Raw genomic sequence first — 18,285 nt, 5'->3', positions numbered from 1 at the left:
CAATGTATTCGGAGCTTTTTTTTTTTTAAACGGAGTCTCGCTCTGTCGCCCAGGCTGGAGTGCAGTGGCGCAATCTCGGCTCACTGCAACCTCTGCCTTCTGGGTTCAAGCAATTCTCCTGCCTCAGCTTCCTGAGTAGCTAGGACTACAGGTGCTTGCCACCACACCTGGCTAATTTTTATATTTTTAGTAGAGATGGGGTTTCGCCATGTTTGCCAAGCTGGTCTTGAACTCCTCACCTCAGGTGATCTGCCTGCCTCAACCTCCCAAAGTGCTGGGATTACAGGCATGAGCCACCGTGCCTGGCCTGGAGCTTTCTTAGTGAGGGGTACTCAGGATAACTGTCTCCCCACAACCTTCCCTTCCCATTCTCCCTCCAGATCAGGCTCCTCCTCCTGGCAGTAAGCATGGCAATTTCTTTTATTAATGGATGCCTGAAGGGAAAGTGTAACATTTCTGCAGGTTGATAGAAGAAGCATCTTCAGGCTGGGTACTCTCGCCTCACCTCTGTTTTCACTGGTGAGATTAAGTTGGGCTGCTGAGGGAGGTCACCAGAAGATGCTCAGGCACTGAGGTGGCAAGTCTTTGGGCTGGAGGGGATGGGCGGAGGTCGGGCCTTGACCTTGTGAAGTTGCAGCTGCCTCAGTTCTCTCACTCAGGGCTCAGAGTTATGCACTATGCCCATCCCTGACCTCATCTTTTATCCTGGAGATGAAGACCAACTGGCATAGTTCTGTTGGTGGACTGAGGGCTTTTGACTCCTGGAAATCATGAGTCCTTCTCTGAAACACTACACCCCAAGTTGCTTTATCTGGGGGGAATATTCTGGATGATGGTGCCATGTGAGGAACCCAGAGAAGTGCCACTGGTAGGGCAACTGGGGTGTGTCCTGGGGCAGCACCAATCCAAGAAATCATGGTCCTTTAGCACTGTAAGCTAACTGGGAGGGCACAAAGGCAGGGCTGTTGGCCCCAGTGCTGCTAATAGGAGCTAATGGAAGACAAGGATATCTAGATGAGGAAACAAAACTTCAGTTGATTCTGTGAACACTGGAGACACTGTCGGAAGAGACAAACCGTTTCCTGCAAGTTGAGAGGTAGGAAGAGAAAAGTGGCAGAGATCCAGTCTGATTCTGGAAAAAAAATACATATATATATATATTTTTAGATTTTCCTTTAAAATTGCCTCCAGAATATTAAAGTCAATTAACTCATCATCACCATTCATATCTAGTGGATCAAAAGATGCTTAGGTGACTCATATCCGTAATCACCAGAAACTCATTCTACCTACACAACATTCATCTTCCTGCAGCCTTCTTGCCTGAAACATTGGATATGGATCATTTAAGAGCAGCCAAGATGGCTGGCTGGAGAGAATGTTATAGTGGTTAAGAAGCTGTATGCCCTTGGACAAGTTACTTAACCCCTCTCAGCCTTGGTTTCCCCATTTGGAAAAAGACAACAACAATGCCTTGAGGACCGAGACAATATATGAAAAGCTTTTAGTACACCAATGGGAAGTGTGTCTTGGGCCAGTTCATGCTGGGCTCATCACCATCAGCACAATATCATCCTCATCAGCAACAGCATCACCATCACTGCAGGTACCACTGATTCAGTAAGATGCCAGGCATCCCACTTTACCAAGCCATGAGTCACTCTTAAAATCTTACAAAATGAGGCCAGGCACAGTGGTTCATGCCTGTAATCCCAGTTCTTTGGGAAGCTGAGGCAGATGGATCACTTGAGGTCAAGAATTTGAGACCAGCCTGGCCAACATGGAGAAACTCCATCTCTACTAAAGCTACATCCAAAAATTAGCCAGGAATGGTGGCACACCTGCAGTCTCAGCTACTCAGGTGGCTGAGGCAGGAAAATCACTTGAACCTGGGAGGTGAAAGTTGCAGTGAGCCAAGATCACACCACTGTATTCCAGCCTGAGTGACAGAGCAAGACTCCGTCTCAAAAAACAAACAAACACACAAAAAACAAACAACAGCAGCAGCAACAACAACAACAGAAAGAAAAAGTTAGCCAGCGGAAGCAGGAGAATCACTTGAACCTGGGAAGCAGAGGTTGCAGTAAGCTGAGATCGAGATCGCATCACTGAACTCCAGCCTGGGCAACAGAGGGAGACTCCATCTCAAAAAAAAAAAAAGAAAGAAAGAAAAGAAAAAGTTAGCCAAGCATGGTGACAAGCACCTGTCACCCCAGCTACTCGGGAGGCAGAAGTGGGAAAATCAGCTGAGCCTGGGAAGTCAAGGCTGAAGTGAGCCGTGATAGTGCCACTGCACTCCAGCCTGGATGACACAGTAAGACCCTGTCTCAAAAAAAAAAAAAAGAAAGAAAGAAAGAAAATCCTACCAAATAGGTTGTTTATCCCCTAGAATTCAACTGTTATACAGATCTGCACCCTGGACTCAGTGACCAACCCCCTGTGAAAGTGGATCCAGAGGAAGAAGAATGAGATTCTAGCCACTAAAGCAGAAAAATGGAGGAGTTTGTCAGGGCTCCATTCCTCACATGGGTCAGGATGGGTGCCAAGTTCGTGACCAGGTGGTATAGAGGAAGAAATATAGAGCTGTTTGTCCAGTCCATCACTTGTGTGAGGTTGAGCAAGTCATTTAACATCCTCAACCTTGAGTTTCTTCACTTGCAAACTGGGCATAAGGTAATAACGTCTGCCTTGCCAACCTCACGTTGTCAATGTGAGGATTCCATGAGATATGGTCTGTAAACCTGATGTGTGGAAGGTGTTATTACTATTACGCTTTCCAAAGAAACCCCTGATCCTCAACTGGGGCCTCTGCTTGCTCTTCCTTCTTTCCTTCAACCATTATTTCTTGTGCAGAAGACCTCTTTTCACACCACATTCTGCTCCATCTGTAAATCAATGCATCAATATCATGCACTCCAATGGACATACTGCTATATATAATTAGTCTTTTGTGAGTTTGCTTTTTTATGTGTAAGTCCTTTATGGTCTGATTAGTTTGGAGAGAGGTTTTAGAAGCCATTATTTGGCCTAAAAGCAGGGGGCCAGCTCTGAGATCTGGTGACCCCATATGTTATTCTAGGAGACTCTGCTTGGTCTTTGTCATATCTGCTACCTGCAGAAATGCCTCCACTGAAGAGCTACTTATTGTCACGTCAGCTCTAACTAAAGACTTAATATGAAAAGTATAATTTAACAGACAGATAATATGGCTTCAAGAGCTTGGGACTTGAGAATCAAAAGCATCTGACCTAAATCCTTGCTGTGCCAATTAAAAACGGGGAGATCTGCTGAATGTTAAGCCTTATGCTCTTTGAGTATCAGTTGTTTTTTGATTTTGTTTTTGTTTTTTTTGTTTTTTTTTTTTTTCCTTTCTAAAGTTCACGGCTAAGTGCAATGGCTCACACCTGTAATCCCAGAGTTTTGGGAAGCCGAAGCAAGAGGATTGTTTGAGGCCAGGAGTTCAAGACCAGTCTAGGCAACATGGGAGACCCTGTGCTACACAAATAATTTTTTTTTTTTTTTTTTTTTTTGAGACGGAGTCTCGCTCTGTCACCCAGGCTGGAGTGCAGTGGCCGGATCTCAGCTCACTGCAAGCTCCGCCTCCCGGGTTCACGCCATTCTCCTGTCTCAGCCTCCCGAGTAGCTGGGACTACAGGCGCCTGCCACCTCGCCCGGCTAAGTTTTTGTATTTTTAGTAGAGACGGGGTTTCACTGTGTTACCCAGGATGGTCTCGATCTCCTGACCTCGTGATCCGCCCGTCTCGGCCTCCCAAAGTGCTGGGATTACAGGCTTGAGCCACCGCGCCCGGCCTACAAATAATTTTTAAATTAGCTGGATATCACGATGTGCACCAGTAGTCCTAGCTACATGGGAGGCTGAGGCAGGAGGATGGCTTGAGCCCTGGAGTTTGAGATTATGGTGATCCATGATCCTATCACTGCAGTCCAGCCTGCACAACAGAACAAGACTGTCTCCAAAGAAAATAAAAATAAAGTGTGCAATTGTGATTGAAATTCAATTGGATAAAATATTTATCTAGAAGAGTGCTGGCGCTTTTATAGTCAGCTAGCAAAAAAGGGCAACTATCACCATCTATCACCCTGATTTTTTCTTTTTTTAGAGACGGGGTCTCGCTATGTTGCCTAGGCCGGAGTGCAATGGATATTCAGCAGCGTGATCCCACTACTGATGAGCATGGAAGTTTTGACCTGCTCCATTTCCGTCTTGGTTTACCCTTCCTTAGGCAACCTGGTGGTCCCCAGCTCCTGGGAGGTCATCATACTGATGCCAAACTTAGTGTGGATACCCAATCAGGATAGCGCATTACAGCCCGGAACTCCTGGACTCAAGCAATCCTTCTGCCTCAGCCTCCCAAGTAGCTGGGACCACAGGCACTTGCCACCATGCCCAGCACCATGACTCATACTAACACATGACAGTGCCCTCAGCCATTGTTTATTATGGCAGTAAAGACCTATGAGACTCCACATGATAAAATGCTGTTTCAGGGAAAGAAGTCTTCCCTAAAGAACTACTCAACTTATTTTTACTCACCTACGAGAAAATATTGAAACCATCTCTGCCTACAAAATACCAGAGCTCCTTAGGGAATCTCAGCTCACATTGCTAAAAAGTGACATGAAGAATCAGCATCTGATATCAGAGGCATTCACCAAGGTTCGCTGTTTCTCAGCTCACTACAACTCCAAGTAGGTGAGGGCCAGTGTACACAGGGATGTACCTGGAGCTTGCGCGTGGGGAGAGAAACCAACAGAACCAGTCCCAATCTTTGAGGAGCCCCCAATCTTGAGGGGGAGGAATAAAGTTCCTGTCCTCAGGGAGACCCCCATCTGATGGCAGAGACATAGTCCATGCCGCTAGGGACTCTCTAGTATGATTGGACAAAAAGGACCAAAACAGGATGCTATGTCTGGCCTTTTCTGCTAAGAGGTTCAGAGCCAAATTCAACGGTCAATGCAGGAAGCACCTTATCACATCCTCTTCATATAATGATCTCTTCCCTTTCTTTGTGTGGCTTCTGATCATTATTATTTCATTTAACAGTCCTATTGAATACAAGTTCTCATGGTAATCTGTACATCATCCTCTCTTTTCTATTTTTTATTTAATTATTTATTTATTTATTTATTTTTGAGATGGAGTCTCGCTCTGTCGCCCAGGCTGAAGTGCAGTATGGCCCGATCTCAGCTCACTGCAAGCTCCGCCTCCCAGGTTTACGCCATTCTCCTGCCTCAGCCTCCCGAGTAGCTGGGACTACAGGCGCCAGCCACCTCGCCCGGCTAGTTTTTTTTTGTATTTTTTAGTAGAGACGGGGTTTCACCGTGTTAGCCAGGACGGTCTCGATCTCCTGACCTCGTGATCCGCCCGTCTTGGCCTCCCAAAATACTGGGATTACAGGCTTGAGCCACCGCGCCCGGCCCCTCTCTTTTTTAAATAGTAGAAACAGGGTGGGTGCGGTGGCTCGTATCTGTAATCCCAGCACTTTGGGAGGCCGAGGTGGGTGAATCGCTTGAGGCCAGGAGTTTGAGACCAACCTGTCCAACATGGCAAAACCCCATATCTACTAGAAATACAGAAATTGGCTGGGCATGGAGGCACATGCCTGTAGCCCCAGCTACTCAAGAGGCTGAGGCACAAGAATTGAAGATAGTGGTCGTGGGTTGGAGCTCCTCAAGGATCAGAGAGTTTTGCTCCAATAACAGGCCCACAGGTCAGGGCTGGCTGTAACAGGCTCCTCTGCCTAGGCCTGGGTCCACGTGTAAGACAAGTACTTATTACCCATATGTTTTTGTTGTTGTTGTTGTTGTTGTTTTGTTTTGTTTTTTGGAGATGGAGTCTCGCTGTGTCGCCCAGGTTGGAGCACAGTGGCGCAGTCTCAGCTCACTGCAACTGTAGCTGGGACTACAGGCATGTGCCATCATGCCCGGCTACTTTTTGGGGTTTTTTGTTTTTGTTGTTGTCTTTTTGAGATGGAGTCTCACTCTGTCACCCAGGCTGGAGTGCAGTGGCGCGATCTTGTTTCACTGCAAGCTCCGCCTCCTGGGTTCATGCCATTCTCCTGCCTCAACCTCCCAAGTAGCTGGGACTACAGGCACCCGCTACCATGACCGGCTAATTTTTGTATTTTTAGTAGAGGCGGGATTTCACCATCTTGGCCAGGCTGGTCTTGAACTCCTGACCTTGTGACCCACCCGCCTCGGCCTCCCAAAGTGCTGGGATTACAGGCGTGAGCCACCACACCCAGCTTACTTTTTGTATTTTTAGTAGAGATGGGGTTTCACCATATTGGCTAGGCTGGTCTCGAACTCCTGACCTAGTGATGTGCCCGCCTGGGCCTCCCAAAGTGCTGGGATTACAGGCACGAGCCACCGCGCCTGACCTATTACCCATATTTAAAAGACTTGTTCAAAAGACAAATTCCCAGGGCCCCTTCCCAGCCCTCTTATGCCAGAATTCCCAGGGGGTTTGCCCTGAGAAACTATAGGCTTAAACAAGGGCCCTCATATGATTCCTATCATCAGGGAAATGGGGAAACATCAGGCCCAGCTCTTCTCTGAGCATGGTGACAGGACTATCAGAATCACCCAGAGGAGCTTCATAAAATGCAGATTCCTGGGCTCTCCCCCCAGGAGCTACTAAATCAGAATTTCTGGGAGGAGGCCCTGGAATATGCATTTTTACAGGCACCCAAGGTGATCTGTATGGGTTGGATGTTTCCTTGCAGGCCCTCCTGCAGTGTGAGCTACTGGTCACAAGGGGCCAGGTCAGAGTGTCTGCTCACAGTAAAGCTTTGGGTGGTAGGGTGGAGGGAGATGATTCAAATCTCTAGCCTCCTTCTTTAGACAGTCAAGCAGCACAGATCCCTTAATTCCACAGCTCTATGTTGTATGGTTCTCCCAAGTTCTTACATATAACCTTCCCTCAGAAGCACTGAAGTTCAGATGGAGGGCATCCTACCATCTCCTGGGGCCTTTTGCACGGTGGAACCAAAGCTTCTCAAAGGCCTTTGGTTCCACATCTCAGTCTCTGCTGCCCTGTTGCTCTGTGCCCTCAGCACACTCCATTACAGGGCCAGCCTTTGGGGCAAGTGATCTAGGCCTAGACCAGGCAGCATAGCTTGAAGGGTGTGAAAATCAACCCATCATGGTTGACATGCTTCTACTTCTGGGATCTCCATATATGACTATCTCAATTTTAGCCATAAGTGGAAGACAAGGCAAAATGCCTAGTAGGGGCAGATCAGTTCTATCAGAAATATATTAATACATAGCAAGGGGGTCACTTTTTTTTTTTTTTTTTTTGGAGACAGAGCATTGCTCTGTCACCCAGGCTGGAGTGCAGTGGTGCAATCCCTGCTCACTGCAACCTTGAGCTCTGTGTTCAATGAATCCTTCTACCTTGGCTTCCCAAGCAGCTGGGACCACAGGCATGCTCCACCACACCCAGCTAATTTTTAAATTATTATTATTACTATTATTTGAGACGGAGTCACTCTGTCACCCAGGCTGGAGTGCAGTGGCGCAATCTCAGCTCACTGCAACCTCTCCCTCCTAACCCTTCCCTCCCTCTCCCTCCCTCAGGAGGCAAGCCTCAACCTCCTGAGTGGCTGGGACTACAGGCGTGTGATACCATGCCCAGCTAATTTTTTGTATTTTTGTAGAGACAGGGTTCCACTGTGTTAGCCAGAATGGTCTCAATTTCCTGACCGCATGATCCGCCCACCTCCGCCTCCCAAAGTCTGGGATTACAGGCGTAAGCCACCACACCCAGCCTAATTTTTAAATTTTTTGTAGAGACAGGGTCTTGCTATGTTGCCCAGGTTGGTCTTGAACCCCTTACATCAAGGGGTCTTCTCGCCTCAGCCTCTCAAGTAGCTGGGACCACAGGCATGTGCCACCACACCCAGCTAATTTTTAAATTTTTTGTAGAGATTCGGTCTCTCTTATGTTGCCCAGGCTGGTCTCAAACTCATTGGCTCAAGGGATCCTCCTGCCTTGGCCTCCCAAAGTACTGGGATTATAGGCATGAGCCATTGCGGCCAGCCAGGGTCACATTTTGACTAAGTCTTCATTGTCTACTTACCTGTATGTCTTTATCAATCCATCCATCCTCCTACCTATCCAACATTCCAGAAAAACACAGAGCATCTGCCAACGCACCAAATGCATTAAGGGAATATGTGTGGGCCTACCTAGCTCCTCTAACATCCTTTTTGGCCAGAGATCAGGCAATGGCTGTATGCTTCTTGATCCTGCATACACGGGTCCCTCATAGCATTTGTGTGGCTTCTGCAAGGCCTTGGATCCAGTCGGGCTGGAGTAGTAATCACCAGCAGGTCCCTCAGAGTAACATTATAGCTCTGAGGACCCTGCAAGAGGAGGGAGGGCATATCCAGCTGCCTCTTCTCGCCAGAGCTGTCACTGCAGGAGTGGCACTCCCCAGGCAGGGAGGCGTTTTCTGGAAAGGCAAAGTCATAAGCATCAGTGATTTGTGCTGCTGGATTCAGCACAAATTCCTGGTGAAGACCACCTCCCAGTAGGGTTCCATGGCCTATAACTGGCTGAAGCTCTTTGAGCCAGAATCAGCCATTGCTCCTTTGCTCCAAATAGTTTTCCTTCCCCATTTTTTCATACTTAACATCAATAACTGGTGCAGCCTCAGCTGAATGAGCCTCATGTGAATGAGAACTAGGAAATGTTGAAGAAGGGACTTGGACAGCATTCTGTTTTTATCTTCTTTGTCTTCCCAATCAGACTAGAGGCCTCCTAATGGTACCAACTGTGTCTCCACCATCAGACTGGGGTTTCCCTGAGGACAAGGGCTGTCCCCCCTCCAAAGACTGGGAGCTCCCCACAGATTAGGACTGGTTCTATCGGTCTGTCTCCCCTTTAAGCTCCTGGCACATCCCTGAACACACTGGTACTCACGTGACAGGCTATTCATTCCCAGCTTGGGGTTGTAGTGAGCTGGGAAGAAGGAGAGCTTTCCCCTCAGTTGAAGCTTGGTCAGTAGCTCGGATAGCAATTGTGGCTTCTTCATGTCACTCTTCAGCAAACTCCAGTTTGTGTTTGGACTCCCCCAGAAGCTCTTGGGTTTTGTGGGCAGAAGAGGTTTTAACATTTCCTTCTGGATTAACTGTGGAGGGGTCTGCTGCTTCTTGCATTTAAAGGATACCACCCTATCCATCTCTGGGCCACTGTACTCAGAGCTGGTGGTCACGGCCAGGGTTGGTGGAGACTTTGGGGAGATTGAGACTTGGATGGTGGATTCTGGGGCAGTTTCTACTGAGGTTAAGTGCTGGAAGAAAAGACAGTTCAAAATGAGACTGCGGAAAGCTAAGGGTTCCTTCCTATGCTATTCTTTTTTATTTTTATTTTTTGAGACAAGGTCTTGCTATGCTGCCCAGGCTGGTCTCGAATTGGGCTCAAGTGATCCTCCCGCCTCAGCCTCCCAAGTAGCCGGGACTACATGTGAGTGCCACCATGCCCAGCTCCCATGCTATTCTTGATTAAAATAAACAGATTAAGAGCTGATTCATTAGCAGCAAGAAAGATTAGGTTAGAATAGTCTCCTCACCATGAATTGGTTAAACAGTAGGGCAGAAGATGGTAGAAGACTCTACAGCCTCCTCTAAAAGTCTCTAAACATGAGACAGATTATAAACAACAAAGATTGGCCATCAGAACAATAGGTATTACTATTGTTATTGTTATTATTTGAGACAGGGTCTCGCCCTGTCACCCTGGCTGGAGCACAGTGGTGCAATCTTGGCTCACTCTAACCTCCACCTCCTGGGCTCAAGCAATCCTCCCACCTCTGTCTCCCAAGTAGTTGGGACCACAGGCATGCACCGTCACGTCCAGCTTTTGTATTTTTTGTAGAGATGGGGTTTTGCCATGTTGCTCAGGCTGGTCTCAAACTCCTGGGTTCAAGTGATCAGCCCACCTCAGCCTCCCAAAGTGCTGGGATTACAGGCATGAACCTGTAATCTCCTGCCTCCTGGAGGCAGTAGAATCACTTGAACTTGGGAAGTGGAGGTTGCAGTGAGCCAAGATCGCACCATTGCACTCCAGCCTGGGTGACAAGAGTGAAACTCTGTCTCAAAACCAAACAAAAAAAAATCAAACAAACCACTCCTGGCCTAGGTATTATTTTACAGCCATCAAACTGGCAAAAAATAGAAAGTTAGGTAATGCCAGTGTTGTGCAGAGGAAGAGGAACCTCCTGCTGCTGAGAATTTAGGCTGCTATAGGCATTCTGAACCACCTAGAAATATTTGGCAAAGTAAAATTACAAATATTCTGTGACCTAGCAAATCTTCTGCTAGGTATATATAGTTAATAAGTTATTAGACAGCTCTTGAAAAATACATACACTGTGGCCGGTCATGGTGGCTCACATCTGTAATCCCAGCACTTTGGGAGGCTGAGGCAGGCAGATTGCTTGAGTTTAGGAGTTTGAGACCAGCCTGGCAGACATGGCAAAATCCTGTCTCTACCAAAAATTAGCTGGGCATGGTGGTGTGCACCTGTGGTCCCAGCTACTTGGGAGGCTGAGGTGAGAGAACTGCTTGAGCCTGGGAGATGGAGGTTACAGTGAGCCAAGATGGTGCCACTGTACTGCAACCTGAATGACAGAGTGAGACTCTGTCTCAAAAAAGAAAAAAACAGGCTGGGTGCCGTGGCTCATCCCTGTAATCCCAGCACTTTGGGAGGCTGAGGTGGGCGGATCACCTCAGGAGTTCGAGACCAGCCTGGCCAACATGGTGAAACCCCATCTCTACTAAAAATACAAAAACTAGCCAGGCGTGGTGGCGGGAGCCCGTAATCCCAGGTACTCGGGAGGCTGAGGCAGGAGAATCACTTGAACCTGGGAGGCAGAGGTTGCAGTGAGCCAAGATCGTGCCACTGCACTCCAGCCTGGGGGAAAAGAGCAAGATTTCATCTCAGGAAAAAAAAGAAAGAAAAAAGAAAAAAACATACACCAGTGTTTACAGCAGCATTATTCACAATAGCTAAAAAGTAGAAAACTCAAATGTTCACAACAGATGAAGGGATAAACAAAATGGTATAAACCCTAAATATATATAATGGAATATTATTCGGTCTTCAAAAGGAAGGAAATTCTGACACATGCTGTAACATGACTGAACCTTGAAAACCTTATGCTAAGTGAAATAAGCCAGACGCAAAAGCACAAATACTATATGTTCCACTTATATGAGGTCCCTAGAGTAGTCAAATTCCTAGAGACAGAAAGGAGAACAGGGGTTTCCAGGGGCTGAGGGGAGGGGAGAATGAAGAGTCATGTTTAATGGGTACAGATTTTCTGTTTAGGGTGATGGAAAAATTCTGGAAGTAGATAGCGATGATCACTGCACAAATGTGTGTCTGTCCTTAATGACACTGAATTATACACTTAAAAATAATTAAAATGGTAAGTTTTATGTGATATATATTTTATCATAATAAAAAAACATATAGATGGATGTTCACTGCAGCATTATTTATAGTGAGGGAGAAGCAAAGGCAACCTGTATGTCCCTACCTTGGAGAACTGATAGGGTGAAACGGGCAGTTGAAACCTAGTCTTAAGGCCAGGCAAGGTGGCTCACGCCTGTAATCTCAGCACTTTGGGAGGCTGAGGTGGGTGGATCAGCTGAGATCAGGAATTTGAGACCAGCCTGGCCAACATGGTGAAACCCCATCTCTACTAAAAATACAAAAATTAGCCAGGTGTGCTGGCAGATGCCTGTAATGCCAGCTACTCAGGAGGCTGAGGCAGGAAAATCACTTGAACTTGGGAAGTGGAGGTTGCAGTGAGCTGAGATCATACCATTGCACTCCAGCCTGGGTGACAAAGGTAAAACTCTGTCTCAAAAACAAACAAAAAAACCAACCAACCAACCAACCAAACAAAAGCTAGTGTTGGGGAACAAAAGAAACTGCACTTGATGAGATCTGCGGCTTTGCAGCTTTTTGTCCAAGGACACCCACAATCCACATGGCGTGGGCAGCAGAAAGCCACAGGCTTACTGGCTAGAGGTAAAGTTTGAGGCAGTCAGAGAAGCCAGAGATGCAGAGTATAAATTGTGAAAGTGTGAAATCCTTTTATGTGCAGTTTGGCATGACTGATAAACTACACATGCTGGGGGGTGTGGAATGGGGAGGAAAGGATCTCAGGGGACCCAATTAAAAAAAAGCACTAGAGGCTGAAATAACTAATAAGATTTCGATTGCTGCTGACCACAGTAGATTTAGAATGTGAAGTTAATGGATTGTTCAAATAAAAATCACTCTTTAGGCTGGGCAAGGTGGTTCATGCCTGTAATCCCAAGTATTCGGGAGGCAGAGGTGGAAGGATCACTTGAGGCCAAGAGTTTGAGACCAGCCTGAGCAACACAGCAAGATCCTCATCTCTAAAATAATTGTTTAAAAATTAGCCAGGCATGGTGGTGCACTCCTGTAGTCCTAGATACTCGGGAGGCTGAGGCAGGAGGATCCCTTGAGCCTGAGAGTTTGAGGTCATAGTGAGCTATGATCACACCACTTCACTCCAGCTTGGGTGACAGAGCAAGATGACCTTGACTAAAATATATATATTTATCTAGATAGATAGATAGATAAATAGATAGATAGATAGATAGATAGATAATGCTCTTTAGAACAAACAGAATCCAGAGATTCTACAATGAATCACTGCATCATGCATAATTCGTGATGTCCAGCATCCAAACTTAAAACCACTAGATATAGCCAGGTGCGGTGGCTCACACCTGTAATCCCAGAACTCTGGGAGGACAAGGCAGGAGGATCACTTGAGGTCAGGTGTTTTGAGACCAGCCTAGCCAACATGATGAAACCCCGTCTCTACCAGAAATACAAAAATTAGCCGGGCATGGTGATAGGCACTTGCAATTCCACCTACTCGGGAGGCTGAGGCAGAAGAATCACTTGAACTCGGGTGGCAGAGGTTGTGGTGAGCTGACATTGCACCACTGCACTCCAGCAGCCCGGGTAACAAAGCGAGATTCTATCTGAAAACAAAACAAAACAAAAACCCCCACTAGATATGAAAAAAAAAAAAAAAAAAAACAGAAAAATATAATCCACATTCAAGAGAAAAAAGTAGTCTACTCTAAGACCAGCTGGCTGCAGTGGCTCACACCTATAATCCCAGCACTTTGGGAAGCCAAGGCGGGTGGATTGCTTGAGGCCAGGAGTTCTAAAGATTACAGGCATGCGCCACCACATCCAGTTAATTTTGTATTTTTAGTAGAGACGGGGTTTCTCCATGTTGGTCAGGCTAGTCTCAACCTCCCCACCTCAGGTGATCTGCCCGCCTCGGCCTCCCAACGTGTTGGGATTACAGGCGTGAGACACTGCACCCAGCCTCATCCATCCATTATTTTTTTTTTTTTTTTTTTGAGACGGAGTCTCGCTCTGTCACCCAGGCTGGAGTGAAGTGGCGCTATCTGGGCTCACTGCAAGCTCCGCCTCCCGGGTTTACGCCATTCTCTCGCCTCAGCCCCCCGAGTAGCTGGGACTACAGGCGCCCGCCACCGCGCCCGGCTAATTTTTTGTATTTTTAGTAGAGACGGGGTTTCACCGTGTTAGCCAGGATGGTCTCGATTTCCTGACCTCGTGATCCGCCCGTCTCGGCCTCCCAAAGTGCTGGGATTACAGGCTTGAGCCACCGCGCCTGGCCCCATCCATTATTTTTAAAAACTCTCAGCAAACTAGGAACAGAAGTGACCTTTTTCAATCTGATAAAGGGCATCTACAAACACCTGACAACGAACATCATACTTAATAGTAAAAGATGGAATGTTTCCCCACTAACATTGGAAACAAGACAAAGATGTTTGCTGTCTCCACCGCTATTCAACATTGTACCAGAAGTCCTAGCCAGTGCAATAAAGCAAGAAAAATAAAGAGCCTAATGATTGGAAAGAAGTAAAACTGTTTTTATTTGAAAATGACATATGATGAAAATCCTAAAGAATCAACAAAAAAACTAACTAGAATTCATAAGAAATTTAAGTCTCAAAATTCAGGATAGTATACATTAATCATTATTTCTATATGCTAAGAACAAACAACTGGAAATTAAAATCTAAATAAATCATTCCATTTACAATATTGTCAAAAAACAAATAGGAATAAATTTAACAAAAGATGTGCAGAATGTCTACATTAAAAACTATAAAACTTTGTTGAGGAAATGAGAGTATATCTAAATAAATGGAAAGATAAATCATGTTGGAAGATTGGAAGATTCACTATTTTGTTTTGTTTTATTTTGATTTCTTGCTGCATAATACCAAAGATTCACTATTGTTAAAGAAATTGTTTCTCCTCAAAATTTTCTGCAGATTCAGCACAATGCCAATCAGAATCCCAGCGTGCTTCTTTGCAAAAATTGATAATTTAAGTGGAAATGCAAAGGACCTAGAAGACCCAAAACAGTCTTGAAAAAGAACAGCAAAAGTGGAGGACTTATATTATCTGATTCCAAGATTTTCTATATAGGGTTCAGTAATCAAGACAATGTGGTATTGGCATAAGGATAGACACACACACACACACACACACACACCCCTAAAAAATCAAAGGAACAGATTAGAGTACAAAAATAGATCTACATTTACATAGTCAATCACTTTTCAGTCAAGTTACCAAAGCAATTCAATGATAAAGGAAAGTCTTTACAATAAATAGTTTTGGTACTACTGAACATATATATGGCAAAAACAAACCTTGGATCTCATCATCTAACATACTTAAAAATTAATTTGATGTGAATCATGAACCTGAAACACAAAGCTAAAGTTATAAAACTTCTAGAAAAAACATAGGAGTGGCTGGGTGCAGTGGTTCAGGCCTGTAATCCCAGCACTTTGGGAGGCTGAGGCGGGAGGATCACCTGAGGTCAGGAGTTCGAGACCAGCCTGACCAATATGGTGAAACCTCATCTCTACTAAAAATACAAAAATTAACCAGGAATGGTGGTGGGTGCCTGTAGTCCCAGCTACTCAGGAGGCTGAGACAGGAGAATTGCTTGAACCTGGGAGGCAGAGGTTGCAGTGAGCCGTGACTGTGCCACCACACACCAGCCTGGGAACAGAGTGAGACTGTCTCAAAAAAGAAAAAACATAGGAGAATATATTTGTGACCTGAGGTACATAAAAATCTCTTAGATGGGATATAGAAAGCAACAGTCATGCTGGGCGCGGTGGCTCACGCCTTTAATCCCAACACTTTGGGAGGCCCAGGCGGACAGGTCACTTGAGATCAGGGGTTCAAGACCAGCCTGATCAACATGACGAAACTACGTCTCTACTAAAAATACAAAAAGTAGCCAGGTGTGGTGGTGTGTACCTGTAGTCCCAGCTGCTCGGGAGGCTGAGGCAGGAAAATCACTTGAACCCGGGAGGCAGAGGTTGCAGTGAGCCAAGATCATGCCACTGCGCTCCAGTCTGGGCTACAGAGCGAGACTCCATCTCAAAAAAAAAAAAAAAAAAAAAAGACAAGAAAGAAATAAAGAAAGAGGGAGGGAGGAAGGAAGGAAGGAAGGAAGGAAGGAAGGAAGGAAGGAAGGAAGGAAGACATATACAAGAAAAATTGATAAACTTTATCAAAATTAAAATTTTTCACTAATCAAAAAACACTATTAGGAAAAAAACAGGCAAATTTCCAGAATATATAAATTAAGTAATTCCCATAATGGAATATCAAAAGACAAACAATCCTACCCAAAAAGGGGATCAGGCACAGTGGCTTGTGCCTGTAATCCCAGCACATTGGGAGGCTGAGGTGGGAGGATTGCTTGAGCCCAGGAATTTGAAACCTGCCTGGGCAACAAAGCAAGACTCAGTCTCTTAAAAAAAAAAAAATTGCCAGACGTAGTGGCTCACACCTATAATCCCAGCACTTTGGGAGGCTGAGGCGGGCTGATCACAAAGCCAGGAGTTTGAGACCAGCCTGACCAACATAGTGAAACCCCGTCTCTACTAAAAATACAAAAATTAGCTGGGGGTGGTGGTGCTCATCTGTAATCCTGGCTACTCAGGAGGCTGAGGCAGGAGAATCTCTTGAACCCGGGAGTTGGAGGTTGCAGTGAGCTGAGACCACACCATTGCACTCCAGCCTGGGTAACAGAGTGAGACTCCATCTCAACAACAACAACAACAAAAAGATTAGCCAGGAACAGTGGTGAGGGCCTGTAGTCTCAGCTACTCAGGAGGCTGAGGTGAAAGGGAAGATCCCTTGAGCTCAGGAATTTGAGGTTGCAGTGAGCTATGATGGTGCCACTGCATTCCAACCTGGGTGACAGAGTGAGGTTCTGTCTCAGAGGCTGGGGAAAAAAGAGAGGGGATGAAAACTTGAACATACTTGACAAAGAAAGATAAATAACCAGTAAACATCGGAAATACAAAGTAAAACTACAATGAGATATCAAAACATAGCCATTAGAGTGGTTCAAATTTAAAAGCTGAGGCATGAGAATTGCTTGAACCCTGGAGGCTGAGGTTGCAGTGAGCCAAGACTGTGCCACTGCACTCTAGCCTGGGCAACAGAGCGAGACTCTATCTCAAAAAAAAAAAAAGACAGATAACACCAAAACGTTAACAAAGATATGGAGCTATGGAGCAACTGGAACTCTCATAAATTGCTAGTTAAAATGTACAATAATACAGTCACTTTGGAGTTTCTTGTAAAGTTACATATAGATTTACCTTTTGATCCAATGATCTTTCTCCTAGGTAGTTATACAAGGAAATGAAAACATTTGTCCACAAAAAGCTGTTTACAAAAATGTTCACAGGAGCTTTAATGACCATAAAATGAACAACCAAACAAAAAACTGGGAACAACCCAAAAGTCTGTCAATAGGTGAATGGATAAACAAACTGTAGTATGTCTGTACAGTGAAATACAATTTAGCAAACTACTGATTAGCTCAACAACATGGATTTATCTCAGGGATGTGGTACTGAACCAAAGAAGCCATACACAAAAGAATATATACTATATTATTTCATGTACGTAAAATTCTAGAACAGGCAAAACTAAGTTGAAAAAGTCAAAGAAGTCAGAGTTAGGGTAGCAGATGCCTTGAGGAGGGATGAGGGGAGGGAGATTGCTTGGGAAGAAACAGGAGGAAACTTTCTGGAGATATCAAAATGTTCTGTATCATGATATATCATTATAGCCTGTAGGTTATAGGGTATATTTATTTGCCGAAATTGTACAGTTAAGATTTGAGGGCCGGGCGCGGTGGCTCAAGCCTGTAATCCCAGCACTTTGGGAGGCCGAGACGGGTGGATCACTAGGTCAGGAGATCGAGACCATCCTGGCTAACACGGTGAAACCCCGTCTCTACTAAAAAATACAAAAAAATAGCCGGGCGAGGTGGCGGGCGCCTGTAGTCCCAGCTACTCGGGAGGCTGAGGCAGGAGAATGGCGTGAACCCGGGAGGCGGAGCTTGTAGTGAGCTGAGATCCGGCCACTGCACTCCAGCCTGGGCGACAGAGCGAGACTCCATCTCAAAAAAAAAAAAAAGATTTGAGTAAATTTAATCTTAGGAAAAAAACAGGGCTCAGAAAAAAAAAAAAAAAAAGAGGACATAGAATGAGATGTATAATCAAATTATATTTAAATACATTTTGTTTATTTATTTTGAGATGGAGTTTGGTTCTTGTCGCCCAGGCTGGTGTGCAATGGCGCAATCTCAGCTCACTGCAATCTCTCCCTCCTGGGTCCAAGCGATTCTCCTGCCTCAGCGAACTCCTGACCTCAAATGATCTGCCCACCTCAGCCTCCCAAAATGCTGGCATTACAGATGTGAGCCACTGCGCCCAGACTCTATTTTTAAAAATCCATTCTTTAAATGGGAAAACCGAGGCTTAGAGAATTTAAAGTGACTAAAAGGAAGTTCCGTATCTACTAAAAGGAGACTCCAGGATCCAATCGAAGGCAGCCAGATCTCCAAAGCATAAACTCTATTTCAAATTGTGGTTAAAATAAATAAATAAATAAATAAATAAATAAATAAATAAATAACATAAAATCTACCATCTTAGTCATTTTAAAGTGTTCTATATGTAGTAGTGTTAACTATATGCACATTTGTTGTGCAAGAGATCTCTAGAACTTCTGCACCTTGTGAAACTTAACTTCTGTATTTATTAGACAATTCCCCTTTCTCTCCCTCCGCCCAGTTCCTGGCAACCATGATTCCACTTTGTAAGAGTGGCTACT

The 18,285-nt window shown here is 45.3% G+C and overlaps 1 protein-coding gene across 3 annotated transcripts in view; it reads right to left on the bottom strand.

Annotated features, from left to right (window-relative positions):
• Positions 1 to 396: 396 nt before the first annotated feature.
• LOC105472329 (tubulin tyrosine ligase like 6) overlaps positions 397 to 18,285 on the bottom strand; it is a 55,719-nt gene continuing 37,830 nt past the window's right edge. For all 3 annotated transcript variants that reach the window (XM_071082993.1, XM_071082994.1, XM_024789925.2), the window contains 3 exons: positions 8,950 to 9,319; positions 8,214 to 8,479; positions 397 to 1,132 (listed from right to left, as the gene is read on the bottom strand). In XM_071082993.1, the coding sequence (XP_070939094.1) occupies positions 8,223 to 8,479; positions 8,950 to 9,319 (627 nt within the window). In that variant the 3' untranslated portion in view covers positions 397 to 1,132; positions 8,214 to 8,222. The remainder of the gene's footprint in view (positions 1,133 to 8,213; positions 8,480 to 8,949; positions 9,320 to 18,285) is intronic.

The sequence above is a fragment of the Macaca nemestrina genome, chromosome 17 (assembly GCF_043159975.1).
Source record: "Macaca nemestrina isolate mMacNem1 chromosome 17, mMacNem.hap1, whole genome shotgun sequence".
Lineage (NCBI taxonomy): Eukaryota > Metazoa > Chordata > Mammalia > Primates > Cercopithecidae > Macaca > Macaca nemestrina.
Note: the sequence above shows the minus strand (reverse complement) of the source record. Positions and strands in the feature narration are given on the sequence as shown.